The sequence below is a fragment of the Myotis lucifugus genome, unplaced genomic scaffold (assembly GCF_000147115.1).
Source record: "Myotis lucifugus unplaced genomic scaffold, Myoluc2.0 scaffold_59, whole genome shotgun sequence".
Taxonomy (NCBI): domain Eukaryota; kingdom Metazoa; phylum Chordata; class Mammalia; order Chiroptera; family Vespertilionidae; genus Myotis; species Myotis lucifugus.
In genome coordinates, this window is record NW_005871107.1 from 874781 (window position 1) to 891842 (window position 17062).

A 17062-nucleotide genomic window follows, 5' to 3' on the forward strand; every position below is an offset into this window, starting at 1 on the left:
GAGTGTGGGGGGGGGAGGCATTCCCTTTTGTTAGATTTTGACCAAAAACCCCCTCCTCCCCACAGGGACCATTTTTTTTTACCTTGTAGTTTTTAACACCACCTCGTCCTTTTTTTTTTTTTGGGGGGGCCTCTTTTTTTTTTTTTTTTTTTAAAAACCCCCGGGCCGTTCCTTGGGGGGGGCACCCCCCAAAGGGGGGCGGCCCCCCGCAGAGGTTTTTGAAATGGCCCCCCCCCCCCGGGGAAAAACTCTGGGGGGGGGGGGGGGGGGCCCGGGGGGGGGCGCACCAATAAACACACCGGAGGAGCCCCCGCGCCCCCCGCCTTCCCCAGGGACAGGGGCCCCCCCCCCCTAAAGGGCCGCCCCCGGGGAAAAGGGACCCCCCCCCGCCGGGGCGCACACGCGAGACAGAGCTTTACTATTGCGCCTCCGTCCTCGCTGGGCATTCAAACAGCTTTCCGACATCACCAGCCAAGGATTTTTTTCCACCCCCTCTCCCGAGTCGCCGTCGGTCCAGCAGTACCTGCGGGGCGGGGGGAGGAGGAGGAGGGAGGACTAAGCGGAAAGAGGAAAAGGCAAAAGCTTCAGCCTTCCGATCCGACCACGAATACTCCTGTCATAAACCCACCGCCCCAACAAATCCGCCTGAGCAGCCGCCGCCGCCGCCGCCGGCCACTTCTCGTCTCAGCGCTCTCTTTGCTTCTTGGCTTATCGATTTGTTTGAGTGTGTAGATTTGGTAAAACAAATCCTCGCTCTTCAGCCACTTGCATTTTTTTAAAATTGTTTGTTTGCTTAAGAGTCTCTCTTTGGGGGGCCACCCTCCGACCCCGGCCCTCGGTTGGATACGGCGTCAGGCTCGAGGGTCCTGGAGGCGTTTTTCTCCCCCACCCGGGCCCCTTATTGATTTTCTCCCCCATGTTTTGCTTCTCATATGTGTGCATTTAAAAAATATATATATATATAAATCCTGATTTTTGAAGCTGAGCCGGGGAAAATGGGCAACGGTGATTGGGACCGAAGGGGAGTCTCTCCGTCAGTGTTGCTGGGACGCGTGCCTGTGCTGGTGTCTTAGAGCAAGAGCCTCCCTGAGCTTTCGGAGTGGAAGGTAAGGAAGGGGGTCCCGGGGTCACCTTCCGTCTGCCGGGGGTCGCCACCGAGGAGCTTTGGGCTAGGTGTTTGCGGAGGGAGGACGAGGAAAGGAAAGGCTGTTGCTGGCGGAGAGAGGGGCTGGGAGCAAACCCGACTGTCTGCATTTACTTAAACGCCGCAGTTGAAAAGTTAGGGAAGTCTGGTTTTCCAGAGATGAGCTGGGTGGGAAGGAAGAGGCAGGGGGACCTGGAAAAATCTGACAATTAGTTGTGTGCGATGGGGGTAATTTTACGAGGAGAAATTTTAGGTTAAAAAGGAAGTTAAGGGGAAGCAGCGGGTCTTGGACTGGGGAAAATTTCAGTGGAGTGATGGCGCCGTCTATGTTCGACTAAACTAAAGTGTCACCCAGAAAATCAGTTTTGAGAATAGCTAAACTAAACGCCGGTTTGCTTCTCAGTAGGGAATAAATAAATAAATAAACAGCATCCTTGAGACCTCGGTGGCCAGCCCTTAGACACCTTCCATGCCAGTCTTTCATTTTTAGAAGAGGGGAATACAATTGTTTGAACTGGCTCTGCAGTCGGGGGTTGGGGGGGGGGGTGGCAGCAGAATACAGTTATTCATTTTTTATTATCTAGAATCAAACAAGACTTCGCAACCAAGGCTTAATGGTTTTAAAAAAGCATTATGAGGGGACTCTCTTGAGCAGGCTTGAAAGTGAAATCAGAGCTATTTCCTCACTCTAATCCTTGATGAGCACAGCACTGCAGACATGCATTGCCAAATAAATGGAAGCAAAAGTACTGGCTTTCATTAGGGAAAAAAAATACGACCTCTTTTCGAGTTACCGATTATAAAATGAAGCCCCCTTTCATGGATGGAATTCCTAATTTAGACACTTATTGTCACATTGGCTCGCAACGCCTACACTCTATCCTGAAGAACACTGCGCAGACCTGCATTGCCTGCAAAGTGCTACAGCAAAAAAAGGAGGAAATTATTTCCAGAATGTCCTACAACTTTCCCTATTTTTTTTAAACCTTTAAATGCACATTGGCTTTATTTTCTCAAGAAGAAAATGCATTATTCATTGAGCTGTATGCTTGAAACAGAGAACACTGTTTTGATAGTCCCAGCAGTTCTGACGTTATTTTAAAACTGCTGCTATATAGAGATTTAAAGTTGGGGCTGTTTATGCCCATATCAAGACATAGAATTTGAATTATGATCTGGACAATGCAGATCTTTCTTCAGGGACTTCGGTCACTGGATTTTGTGTGCCTGTGTTAGTGTGTGTTATGCAATGGGAAGGAAGAGGGTTGTAGCCTTTGGTTCAGAGAGGATAACCCAGGCAAAGACATGAAAACTCTTTAACTGTCTATATCTCTGTATGTCTGTCTCTGTTTACAGAAGTGGAAGAGATTGCAGCCTAAAGACTTTTAAAATTAACTTGGCATCACTTTTCTCAGCTCAAAGGCTAAACAAAAAAAAAGCAGTGTCATTTATTCTAAGAAATAACTTCTTAAAGGTTAAAGCTGAAAAAAAATCCAAGTTATTTTTGGATAACAACTTACAGAGGTAAATATAACCAAGGATTACTCTATTATGCAAGATCAATTTTTTTTTTAAGGAAGAGGAGCTCTGGAGCTGTTATTGGAAAGGGAGCAATTCTGTAATTGAAATCTGTAAGAAAGAAAATTCTGTCTCTTATCTTCCATGTGTAAATCTTAAATTACAGTAGATAACCATAGATAAAATAGCCTGAATTTAAAAAACAAATTAAAAGACTGAAGCCAGCTCAATTAGTGTGTTTCTGGGATTTTTCTCACTGACATCACCTTTCGATACAGATACTAATACAGTGATCCACTTTATATATCCCAAGAGGGCATGTCACATTGAAATGACTGCTTTAAATCCTGGTTCTTAGTGGTGTGATGTCAAACAAGTCTTCCCTGTGTATGTAGCCACCACCTATGCCCTTTCTCAGATGATGTTTTTAAAATTCTGTTAATCCACATGAATGCTGATGTTTTTGCACAGGAATTTCTCATCATTTCCCACCGTGGCCCCTGCAAAGACATGTAGGGACATTTAGGAGAATATGCAACAAATGATCATTTGTGCTTTTAAAATTGTGGCTCTCATTTACCATAATTACTTTAACATTTAAGAGAAAAGAAATGTGATGACAGCTGTTCCCAGATTATCAGATTAGATTTTGTATGATGATGTTCACTGCAGGCAGAAGGCTGAGGGAGAGAAAAGGTTGTATAGGTTGCTTAAAAATATTTTTAAAAATTGACATTTAGGGTAAACTATTTAAAAAGTCAATTTGTGATGTTTTTCCTCTTTTTTCAATAGAATTATAATGCACTTGGAGTAAATCCTGGTAGATAAATTAGGGCATTCCTATTAATCTATTAAGTATTTTTAAATTGAATGTAGAGAATTTGGCTATTGTGAATGACCACTTGAGGGCGCTGTTCACACAGCAACAGATAATTTCCTGGCTTTATAAAATAAAAATTACCTGTCCTTCTTTTAAAAAGGGTTTTTCTTTTCTTTTTATTTTTTAACTGAAATCTTGAAAGCAGCTGGCTGTAATATTGGAGGAGTTTCTTTTTTCAATGCATGTAGACTCCTACTTGCATTTTACTTTCATTGCCATTTTTACAGGCCAAATGACATAGGATGAAGGCTGTTCGTAACCTGCTGATTTATATATTTTCCACCTATCTCCTGGTTATGTTTGGATTTAATGCTGCCCAAGACTTCTGGTGTTCAACTTTGGTGAAGGGTGTCATTTATGGATCGTATTCTGTAAGTGAAATGTTTCCCAAAAACTTTACAAACTGCACTTGGACACTGGAAAATCCAGATCCAACCAAATATAGCATTTACCTGAAATTTTCCAAAAAGGACCTTAGCTGCTCTAACTTTTCCCTCCTGGCTTATCAGTTTGATCATTTTTCTCATGAAAAAATAAAGGATCTTTTAAGAAAGAACCAATCTATAATGCAACTCTGCGATTCCAGGAATGCTTTCGTTTTTCTACAATATGATAAAAATTTTATTCAGATTCGTCGGGTATTTCCAACTGACTTCCCAGGATTACAGAAAAAAGGGGAAGAAGACCAGAAATCTTTTTTTGAGTTTTTGGTATTGAACAAGGTGAGCCCAAGCCAGTTTGGTTGCCATGTATTATGCACTTGGTTGGAGAGCTGCTTAAAATCAGAAAATGGGAGAACCGAAGCATGTGGGATCATGTATACAAAATGCACCTGCCCTCAGCATCTGGGAGAGTGGGGGATCGACGACCAGTCGCTGGTTTTATTAAATAACGTGGTGTTACCCTTGAATGAGCAGACCGAGGGCTGCCTGACCCAAGAGCTGCAAACCACCCAGGTCTGCAATCTTACCAGAGAGGCCAAGCGACCGCCCAAAGAAGGTAAGTGCCCAGAAGAGAGGGGGAGATGGGGCGAGGGGGAGGGGCGTCCGGGGATGGAGTTCAAACCTGCTGTTCCAACACGTGGGCCTAAGTGTTGCTCCTTTAACACTGTCATCTTTGGATTCATTTGATATGCGATCTTTACTGATAAAGGTCTCTTAGCCTAGTCTTAGGTTTCAAAATTTTAAGAGACGGGGCGGTGAGGATGGGATGGATGTCAGCCACATGCCCCAGGAAGTGCGGGTGGAATATTCCTGAGAAAGGATGGGAAAACGCGCAGACACCTTGCGCTGGAGATTGGTGAGCAGGGTTAGGCTGCAGCCCCTTGGGGAAACCTACACACACAGACTCACACATGACACCTGTAAAAGGGATTTGTAGCCAGTGTTCTCCTGGGTCCCTTTCATCCCTGAAAAAGTCCCTTCACTTCCTCTCTCCTCTCCTCTCTCTAGCCCTCTTCTTACCCATGACCCCTTTCCAGCCATGGGGCTCAGGACTAAAAGGTGACACAAAGTCAGTAGCAAGTTGGTACATGTGACAAGGGTGCTCCTCAACCCTACAGGTCCGCGATGTTCGGATGCTTCGCACAATAAATCCTGCTTGTGCTGGGTCTTTTAGGGGTCAGGAGAGCCCCGCTGGAAGAGACAACTCTGGGGTCCCCAGGCTGTGAAGCCGCGTGCGGGCGGGGGAGAAGGGCGGAATGGAAACACAGGCGACCCTCCCTCTAAGACAAGCTGTCCCTGCTTCGTGATTTTTGCTCTTCTTGGTCCCTTGTTGATACAAAAGAGGAGAGAGGGAGCTCCTCCGAGATGAGCTAGATGGAGAAAACAGTGCAACGGAAATGCGGAGGAGGAAGAAGAAAGTACAGGAGTGATTTATAGCTTTCACCCAGTCCCCGGTGGGGGAGCTACCAGAGGATTTGAGATGGTGGATTATGTTTAATACTGCAAGAAAGGGACATATTTTGAGAAAATTAGTTTCCTGTTTGGATGGTTAATGGATGCGTTCCATTTGTTCGGGGACACGGCTGATACAGATTCGTTCTCGCTCCCCAACCCTGCAAAAAGGGAGTGTGTTGATTGCTTATGCAGGGAATGTTTTCTGATCGCCACAAAGATCCCTGTCTGTGGCAAGGGACAGCCAAGCTCCAGTGCCTCTTTCCTTACCCTCCCCCAACAGAAGTTGTCTTTGTGGCCAATATAAAATTGACACGTTGTTGGAGAATTTTATTGAAGGGTAGCCAAGGCGTTGTAAGGGGAGAGGGAAAGAGAGAAGGGTTTAACTAGCTAACTGCGTTTTCTCTGCGGAAAGCAGTTTGGGGGATGGGAATTCCGGGAGAGCCGCGGTACAAGGGGGAAAAGATGTTAGAAGATAAATGCAGACGAATGGCAGTGGGAGAGGGGTGAAAAGCCTTTACGATTTCTACAGGTCAGTGTTTCACTAACAGCTGTGACTGAGGAAAACAAAGTGGTTTTAAATTACAGGAGTTCTTTTCTCCAGTAAAAATCCCCAAGAAGCACTTGCAACTGCAGGGATGGTATTTAACACCATTTAAAACTAATTAGTGTCCCCTAGAATAAGAAGCTACAGTACACACAGAAAATGCGATGTTACAGGCTGGCTAATAAGACAATTAACCCCAGAAACTAGTTTTTATTTATTTGTTCTATTATTGCTTGAATAAAATTTAGCAAACTTGTTTCTCCAATGAGTAAAATTCTACCATCAGACTTACAGCCGATGGCAGTAGAAAGTGAATCCAGTTTCCCAGCCTTGTTGGACGCGGATGGTAGCAAGTGACTTGAGCAAAGTTGTGCGCGCATGAAGCATGATTCTCAATGTTTTTGCTGGACATGATCATGAGATCTGGGTTAAGAGAGTGCTGGGATTTATAGAAGTTGAACAGGGCAGACATTTGTTTTGTAAATGACTAAGACAGTGATTTTAGACCTTAGATGTATAAATCATGTGGGAGAATGTATGTAACTTTTGGCTAATTAGCTGGCAAAATAAGAGACGAGTAGACACACAAGTGATTCTATTAAAATTGTTAACATGTTGATAGGATAGAAGTAGGAAAAGTTCATTTAATAGGGGAAGAATATATGCTAGATCAGTGAAATTGCTCAGCCTATATTCTAAATTTGTGCTCTTTAATTGTTTAGGTATTTTGAGTCAAAAAGGTAAGGATATGTAATTCCTGATGACATAATTGTAGCTGGTGCATTTGTAATTCTTATAAAATGTATACAGCACTCCTTACCTCATTCAAAGAAGATCTTTTTGGCTATGCCGCATTGTAGGAAAGACATGTGAAAATCTGCAAATTCTTAATTTAGTCAAATTTAGGCAAAGTATTTTGCATCTTAAAAAATTAAAATTTAGTATTTGATATAAATGATATATAAAATCTTATGAAATAATTATTGAATATTTCTTTTTTTTAAAATATATTTTATTGATTTTTTACAGAGAGGAAGGGAGAGGGATAGAGAGTTAGAAACATCGATGAGAGAGAAGCATCGATCAGCTGCCTCCTGCACAACCCCCACTGGGGATGTGCCTGCAACCAAGGTACATGCCCTTGACCAGAATCGAACCTGGGACCCTTTAGTCTGCAGGCCGACGCTCCATCCAGTGAGCCAAACCAGCTAGGGCTAATTATTGAATATTTCAAATAAACTATCACAATGATATTCACATGGCTTGATGTTAATAATTACATTTAGTTGTGCTACTCATATCTAATATTATTGCAAAATGTCTTTACATGATAACATGTAAACCTAAGTTTTAAAATGGGGTTTAATATCTTTTTATTACTTTATGTTTTCTATTTTCTATGGAAAAGTAAACAAAATGTCCTGTATGATATCACGGGAATAAGTACAAGATTATTTTCCACAGTTTACAACTCCTATTTTATTCACTGGAATATGTACCGACTCAGAAAGCCTTGAATAGAGATATTTTCCACATTTATTACATCATAGAAGTGGCACAAATTTGAAGGAAGAGTCTTATACCCAGTAGATCCAATTCCACATGGTTTTGTGTGATGCTGATGGTGACAGCAAAGGTATACCAAATATTTTGAATGTATCAATTGGATTTACAAAATCATATTTAGTATTTGAGAAAACTGTGGCCTCCCAGAAATGAAATGTTAACTTAATAATAATTAAATGAAATGTTAATTATGTTATTAGTATTTTTGCTAAAATGCTACTTAATAATACATTCATGTACTGAAGAATTTCATAGCCAGAAAACAACAAGAAGAAAACTATCACTGTTTATAGTGACAACACTAACAATCACAAATGTTGTCTGTAATATGTTATAAGAGGACATTCTTGGACTGATGCTTCATTAAATGTTACATTTTAGTGCAATTAAATAGCTTCTTTTTTTAAGATCACATTTGAGAAAGTCGAGGGTGGCATATGATTAGAGAAACTTAGTTGTCATTCCCCAATTTTTAAGTGAAATTTTGAAAACCAAGTACATCAGCTAAATGAAGCTTTTTAAAATCAATGATATCTTATTTCAGGAAGTTATTTAAAGAAACTGTGTATATGTAGTGTCTATAATTTTCTTTTTAAAGAAGGAAACTCAATGCTGTTTATCTGGTTTTCAGATGTAACCTTGGGGATAGATTGGTATTTATTCACAAGGTCTTTATTATGTTGCCTAGGACTCTTTTACCAAAGAGGATTCTGGACTACATAGCTAAAATATAAAAGGTGATATAAGATCTTATTTCTTACTACTTTCCTTAAAATTAATAATTAAAACAGTTTTGGCAGAAAAATTCTGCGCCAGGGTATTTAAATCACATAATAAGCCTTAATGGAACCTTTGTTTTCTACTTACATCAATGGTGCTACTTATGTGAATGGAAATTGGGATCCCTGTATAGATTCCAGGAAATCTGAACACACACACTCATTTGTTTTTCCACTCTGCTTCTGCGAATCCTTGACATTCTACCACTCAAGGGAAGTCTCACTATGTGCCTGCATAAAATCTAGCCCACGTTTGTGTATATATTCGCAGTATTAGGCACATCTTTGTCATCTAGAGCAATTTGTAGGTCAATGTCTGTTTCAGTGTTCCTATTTTTTCTACTTTTGTTCTTTTTGCCCTCATTACTGTTTCAGCCACTTTTGCCTCTTCCTCATGGTCCCACACTCTTCATCAGAATGTGGAACATTATGCTGAGTCTGTTGCTCCTGACAGTTTGCCCTGCCCTCTAGCTGGATCCCTTAAGCCCTTTGCACATTCTGTACTTTTGTTGTAGCACTTATCATATTGCAGTATATTTTTCATTTATATTTTCATCTCATTCTACTAACTCAGGGATTCTTCAAGTATAAAGACTGGGTCTTCGAATTGTCTAGGACAGTCTTAACAGAGCCTCAGTAAATATTGGCTGAAATTAATATTAAGTTGAACAAAGCAAAGATCTCATTAGGAAAAATAACAATAAATTGATTACAATTAAAAGAATAAAAATACATCATATTGGGGAACCATCCATCTTTTACTTTCTATTTTTAGGGGAAGATGGCTGCCATTTGTCTCATTTCCAATTCCATTAATGTATTATTTATACCAGCTCTTGATCACAAAGTATTATTTAATAACATTTAAAATGGATGAAAAGAATGGAGCCAGTGAGAAATAGTCTTCATTTCATATATATTTATTTTAAGAGATTAATGACAAATATAACTTTGTATACATGCTGTCTACAAAAAATGTGGTAAGAAAATTAGCCAATTTCTGTCTGTCTTCATTTCTCTCTACATTTCTTTCTTCTGGCTCTGGTATTACTTCTATATAGTAATATGACATTTCTCAAATCCTCTCTTTCACAGTTTGAAGTCAAACATATATAAACTCTTTCCAAGAAGGAGGAACAAAGTATTTGTATGTCATCTCAGTGCTTTTGCTATTCACTCATGGTTATGATCTATAGATATATAAAAATCGTAGGCCTGGTCAAGTAATGCCATAATTTTTACTTCAGCCATTTCAGAATTTTGTCAGTTTAGGAAGCAGCTCATATATTTATTATTTAATGAAACAAAACTGCATTACATGGCAACATATTTTTTGTAGACACTAAATTAAAATATTAACATGAAAATTGGTGTATGTATGTATGTATGTGGACCATGCATGCACACGTGTGCCAGTATGTATGTTTCAATGGATTTTATGATAGCTTTGATAAATGTATTGCAGGTTAGTTTCTTCCAAAATTGAGATGGGGATTTTACTTTACTTCATATCAAGCTTCATGCATTGCTTTATTTAGTTCATTTCTTAATAGGACCAATTCTATTATTAATTGAATACTTTTATAAAATATAGTATTCTTTAAATAAGTCTGGTATGTATTACCTCTAATAATCATCTGGGCCTTGGATCTGAAATCAATCTTTATTCAAAAATAAACTTTTCTTACTTTTTTTCAAAATGTCATGTGCTGCGTTTTAAGATGCTAACCAGAGAGAGCTGAGTTTGAGTCTGCTCTTCCACATCATCACTATGTCGTTCTGTAGTACTACTTTTCCCCACTCAGACTAGGTTAGTAATGCTTAATTTCTCAGGGTTCAGGAGAGAACAGGAAATGACATCATGTATTCATAAAAACCATAAAATTAATGACTTGAAATATCTTACTTCCTGTCAGCCCTGAGGAAATGTTTCCCAATTCAATTAACTACTAAAAATCAGAGAGGTATTAAGTTGTTATAAATGTGTCACTTCATTGAAATGAAAGGTCTGTTTGGGTGTGTGATATACTTGGGTCCCCACAGTGACTCAGCCACCTTGTAGTATCTTTGACAAGTTGACTGAGCGTGACTGAGCTTGACTCATCATCAATCTACTGTAAGAGGGTATTGCATTAAATGAGATTGCACATGTAAAACACTTAGTCCAAGTTATATTAGGCTCTCAATTTAGTTTTTGAAACCTTTTTTTTTGTCTTTTGACTATAAATGATAGAGAATTGATAATAAGTAATGAAGTAGATTGTCAGTGAATTGTTTAGGAAAATTTAGGGGCATTTAACAAAGGATCATTAAGCATTTGAATGTATGTCTATTTTGTATTAGATGAAGAGAACAACATCTCAGTATGTTTGTGTTGACGGAGGCATGACTAATACATCAAATAGATCAAGCTAGTGGTGTGTGAGTCATTCTAGGCCTGGGACGCTGTCCTTTGGATATCATTGCTGAGAGCCTGCAAAGCCATTTAGATCAAAGTTTCCAAGTATTTCACTCTTTGCTGCATTATGCAAAATTAAACCATGTTTTGATATCTGTTTTGAAAAGGAATTATTCTTTAAATGCTCATCTGTATTAAAGTATTTGAAGAAACATACAGACTTGTGATCAGTTATTACTGACTAAGCGAGCCAGCCCCCAGAGTCTCCTAAAGCCTTACATATTCAGATATTTAAAAGTAAACAATTTTTTTTGTTAGCACTCATTTGAAGATTCTTATATTTTTAAAAACAAAATTACAAAGTGACATCTATAAGACTTCAAAAAATGCCAAATGCTCTATGTTCAATGATCTTTCAACGGTCATTTAAAATTCTGTTTACTTGCAGAGAATGACCTAACTACATATCTGCTAACGTAATATATTTCTAGTTTGCACAGAAGGTGCGATAAGTAACAAATGCAGAGTAAAATACATTAGCATGGATCGGTTTCTCTCAAAATTAATTGAGTGAACAGGCATTCCTTTTGGAAATCTGACATGTTTGCTGATGTGCATTTTTCTCATAACCAATCCCCTATCACATATTCATTATGCTTGGAACATGCTATTAAAGGTCAAATGGTTATTCTTTGGTTTCTACTATGTTAAATGAAATAATTTACCTGCTAACTCAATTCTGGACATTATATTCTGAAATTATATCTTGTAAATAACAAGTTTATTTGGGTATTGGGAGTTATTTTGGAATACAGCAAATATGTGCATGGAAAACTGATATATCAAATTATATTTAGAATACTAATTAAAAGCAATTAGACATAACAAAAAAAAGCATTAAAACAGTTATGAAGTCAACCAGAGAACACTAATTTGGTGAAATTATTTTCTAGAAATAAATATGGTAAGGTGGTAAATGTCACAGAAATATTTATTCTCAGAAATATAATACCTAGTATGAACACTCACCCAGTATGAATATAAATATAATTATTCATTCTGGGTGAGTATATTACAGTATTATTTCCTGACATTTCTACTGGTATTCCTCCTTTTTAAGAAAATATGTAAAATTTGATAATAAAAAAACCCACAATTTCTAGCCCTAATCGGTTTGGTTCAGTGGATAGAGCATTGGTCTGTGGACCAAAGGGTCCTGGATTCAATTCTGGTCAAGGGCACGTACTTCGGTTGCAGGCTCCTCCACAGCCTGGGTCATGGTTGGGGCTCCTGCAGGAGGCAACCAATGGATGTGCTTTTCTCACATCGATATTTCTCTCTGTCTTTCTCTCTCTCTTCTACTCTCCCTAAAAGTCAATGGAAAAATATCCTCAGGTGAGGATTGAATAAAACAAAACAAAACAAAACAAAACAAAAAAACAATTCCTACACTTGCATATCTAAACAGTAATAATTTATTCTCCAATAAGCACATTTTTAAGAGAAGCTCCATCTGTATATCACTCCTAAAAAGTAAATCATTTTAATAAGTATTTTATAAATTAAAAGAATACATTAAACCCAACATTGAAGAACTGCTTTCCAGTTTGCAAAGCTCCAGAGTTGTGGGTTTAGTGTGTGTGTGTGTGTGTGTGTTTGTTGTTTGTTTCTGGAGCACTAAAATCTGAATCACAAATTCCCAGATTTATAAGGGACTATATCAATATCAGTCCAAGTCTTACCTCATTGATGGAATCCCAATCAGCAAACATATGATGGGAACATTATTTCAGCTGAACATAAGTCATATTGGAATTTATATTTAATACCATCTCTGTAATGTAAAAGAGACTCAGTCATTTAGATCTAATATTTGATAGATCCAATCATTTAAAAAAGTTAGGTGGTATCCAGCTAGGACAATAATCAGAGTATACTTTGCTATACTACTTAATACAGACTAATCTCTACAAATAAAATCTTAGATTAGATTTTTGTTCTGTTTGGTGTATATTACTTAAACAAATGTGATGTACATCTCAACAAAAAAACTATTGATTTTCAGTCTAAGCTCATTAAATTTAAAGAGTAGTGGATTTCAAGCTCAGAGTCTGTCTAGATTTACTAAGATGATTTAGCAAGATCTATCTTGGATTTTCATTTCATTGTGAATTTCTAGTGAAATCTATGTTTTGGAGAGATAACATGTATTACATTCTTTAGTTATGGTGCATTGAGAAGTACTTTTGAGGATGAGAGAAGAGTAAGGTCAAGGTTCCTTCTATTTAGTCACAGCTTCTGTCCTTAGCTACTCATAATTATTGTAATGTGGGAAGAGGGCAACTTAGGAAGACAAAAATCTGTTTATATAATCCTAGAGGCCCACTGCATGAAATTCGTGGCCTGGTAGGGTCTCTAGTGGCTGCCAGCTGCTGGCTGAGTACTCCCTCCCCCCCTTGGCCACTGGCCCGGGCCTCCCTTCCTTCCCCCGGCCAGCCTGCCCCCTGGTTGAACTCCCTGATGAACTCCCAGTAGAAGGGACAACTTGCATACTATGTTTTTATTATATAGGATCCCCACATGAATCTGCAGACTGAGCTCTGGCAGCCATCCTCTCCCACCCCTTTGGGCCTGTGGGTAGTCATGGATCCCCAATGTTTCTAACCCCAGGAACTGTATTTTCTCTCGTTGGTTTCTCTGAGCATATCCATGCCTTACTTTCTTCTCAAATTACCTTAATTCAGTGGTTCTCAACCTTGGCTGCACATTAGAATCACCTGGGAATCTTTTTAAAATCCTGATTTCTGGGCCTCATCCTTCAGAAATTCTGTTTCTTTATTACTAATGTTGTGGCCCACCCCATAACAAAGAAACAGAATTTCCGGAGGATGAGGCCCAGAAATCAGGATTTTGAAAAGATTACCAGGTGATTCTAATGTGCAGCCAAGGTTGAGAACCACTGCCTTAATTGAAGACATGTCAGTTTCTTACTAGGACCCTGATTAACACAAGGGTATATAATTTTGGTGGTGGGGGGATTTCTGATTCCTTACCAGAAGGTTCAAAACCAACATTTTAAAGTTTTCATCCTTCCTTTAAAGTACTAAAAGGTCTTATATAATAATTAGCCCCCTTGCCGAAGCCGGTTTGGCTCAGTGGATAGAGCGTCGACCTGCAGACTGAAGGGTCCCAGGTTCGATTCCGGTCAAGGGCATGTACCTGGGTTGCGGGCACATCCCCAGTGGGAGATGTGCAGGAGGCAGCTGGTCGATGTTTCTCTCTCATCGATGTTTCTAACTCTCTATCTCTCTCCCTTCCTCTCTGTAAAAAATCAATAAAATATATTTAAAAAAAAATAAAATAAAAAATAAAATAAAATAATTAGCCCCCTTGCTGATTAGTATATAGAGCATGCCAAGTAAACAGATAAATAAATAATAATTTAAAGAATTGAAATATGGAAAATGAAAATCAGTTGGCCATTTATTTAAGCTCAGCTGAAATGGTATTTTTTAACACTTAATCTGAACTCAGTATGTGTTCATCTTCATAACTCTATTAAATTTAGAGTTTTTAAGTATTTTTCTATATTTACCTGTTGATTTATTGATTTCTTAGCTTGTTTTTAAATGATGTAATATGTATAGAATTCATACGTGTGTGTGTGTGTGTGTGTGTGTGTATATATATATATATATATATATATATATATATATCAATGTTGATGTGACTCCAGAACATTTGAACTGGCCTGGAGAGTCAAAGAAAGTTTTGTGAGTTGATAATTAAACACAGATAACATTAAGACTTCCATATAAAGCATAAAAGAATTCTGACATATTAAGACTTAGCTCTAATTTTATATCAAGATAATAGAAATATGAAATTAAAACCAAATTTCAGTTGCTAATCTGATTTCATTTTGCATTTTGATTTCACTGTCTCTTTCAAAGCAAAGAAAAACAAAACACACACAAAGCTTTTTATTTTTTCCTTCTTTATTTCATTCTCAAAAAGAAATTGAGGCAGCTAAGTTTGACCTTATATTTTCATACAGAAAATTACAGTTTTTTTTCCTCTGTGTTAGTCTATTTCTCTTTTACATCAAAGAAGGATCCTAAGAGGAAAAAGAAGTAATTTCTTAAAAAAAAAAAGGTTAAACTGCCTTTTTTTCTAAACTTCTGTTGAAACAGAGTTCACAGTTGTTCTGAATAGGCAATAACAACAAATATGTAATGTGTACTGGATGCCTTTGGAAACAGTTCTTGTATCAGCTACTCATAATAATTGTAATGTGGAAAAGAGGGCACCTTAGGAAGACAGAAATGTGTTTATGTAATTTTTCCACATGAATCTGGCAGACTGTCAAAGATCTGCTTCTGCACTGTAGACTGAGAAATTTTCGTTTGTTTTGGCTTCCCAGAGAGGTCAGCTTCCTTTATAGATATGTCAGCTTGTGGTCAGCTCTCTTTGGCTGGCCTTGGTTTTAGAATGTAGAGGGCAAACAGTGTCTATTTTTTAAGTGGTACCTGAGAAATTACCCATGTACAATGGCCTTTTTATTCTTCAATGGGTTTTACTTTCAAATATGATGAAGTAAATGCTGTCGAGCACCACTGTTCCATCGGCACAGCACAGAACATATGTGACAAATCTGTTTTCTTTACAATGTATGGCGTCCTCCTGTGCAGTGGTTTCCCTGGAATTTTCTGATAACCATGTTTTTTTGTGTTCGATTGATTACGAAGGGCATAACTGAGTTTTACCCCTAATAAATATTACATCTGCTTGCTTCTGGCCTCTGCATCCTGAGACCACAGAAACCACAGAAATAGAACAAGGAGAGTTTGGAAGCAGAATAGGACTTAATCCACTAAGTAGTAAGACCTGATTAAGGGGAAAGAAATCAGTACATGTAGGATGTGAATTAATACAACTATTATATCCCCTTAGTTAGCAGTGGAAGCTTTTTTTCCTAATAAAAGCTAATATGTAAAAAACTGTCCAATCTCAGAGGGAAGGTGGGGTGGGTAGGTGGGTGGGAAGTGATCAACCAAAGAACTTGTATGCATACAAGTGTCTGTTCTGGAAACAGACACTAGGATGGTAATGGCCTCGGACAGGGGGCAAGGAAGGGCTAAGAAGGGGTCAGTGGAGGAAAAAAGGGGACATATGTAATACTTGCAACAATAAAGATTTTAAAAAATTAAAATATGTATACAAAAGAAATTTTAGAAAATAGAGCTGCTTTGGTTGTAGTGGGTGGGAGCCCCAGGGCTCCGCTTAATCAGTTCTCCTTTCTTCTATGTTCATCCCAGAGGCAACTCTGCTTGAAAAAACACTGCAGAACTATAAATCCTAGAACCTCCAGTGAAGCCACATATGATAAATTAATGTTAGCAACTTTCTTCAACTGAGAAAGAATATTTTCAATGTTATGGTCACCGAGAATGTATAAGAACTATCGTATTGTTTTTACTGCATTTTACTTAGAACACAATTCATAATTCGTCTAGGATCCTATGGTCCACATATGTCTACGCTCAATTTTTCTCCATAAACTCCACCTCCCAGTCCAACACAGTAAGTGCCAGGGCCTAACACCCACCCTTTATGCAAGCCCTCAGGTATACCATCATGCCACTCAGGCATCTTTGATGCTTCGGGGCAGTGTCCTAGACGCATGCTCTGTCACTTTTCTGTCATGTCTCATCCAGTCTGGTAGACATTTGCTATCTCCTGCTAGGCATTGGTGCCTCTGCCTGTGCTTTGCAGAGACCTTAGTGTAATGAAGCCATGATGTGTTTAGACCAGAGATGGGACTGTTAGGGTTGCTGAAGGAGGAATGCAGGAAGCATAGAGACCCATACTTACAGAGAAGAGGGACTCTCTGTCAGCCTGAGTCCCTCAATGATTACGGGGGAATCTCTGCCCTACATTCCTGCCGATCTGTGATGGTCCCAAAGCATGAGCAAGGAAGAACTTTTTCTGTTTTGAGACACTGGGCATGTTGGGTTTGTTTCTGTCACTAGCCTAGCTAATTCTAGGTGATATAATGTCTAATTGGGGAGGATTGGGGAGTAGTTGTGTTGATTGATGGTGCTAAAAGGTGCTAAAAAGGCACGTAGGTGATGTGTTCTGCCATTTGACTCTAATGATGTGATGGCCATTTCAGTTCATGATCCTTCGTGGAGAGGAACTCACTCGCATATTCCACCTCGTACCCTGGGGTATCTGCATTTGAACTTATTACAAGCAACTCTCTGTAACTCATTTTAGGTATTATGTATTAATATGTTATTGGTTTAGCCTAATTAAAAGTAGTTAATACGAAA

General features: G+C 38.7%; 1 protein-coding gene across 2 annotated transcripts in view; it reads left to right on the forward strand.

Annotated features, from left to right (window-relative positions):
• Positions 1-838: 838 nt before the first annotated feature.
• The window catches only part of ADGRB3 (adhesion G protein-coupled receptor B3), a 677464-nt gene continuing 661240 nt past the window's right edge, over positions 839-17062 (forward strand). Inside the window, exons 1-3 of one of the 2 annotated variants that reach the window (XM_006089322.2) lie at positions 839-1106; positions 2501-2668; positions 3770-4541. In XM_006089322.2, the coding sequence (XP_006089384.1) occupies positions 3785-4541 (757 nt within the window). In that variant the 5' untranslated portion in view covers positions 839-1106; positions 2501-2668; positions 3770-3784. The remainder of the gene's footprint in view (positions 1107-2500; positions 2669-3769; positions 4542-17062) is intronic. The other variant, XM_006089323.3, reaches the window with a different exon arrangement.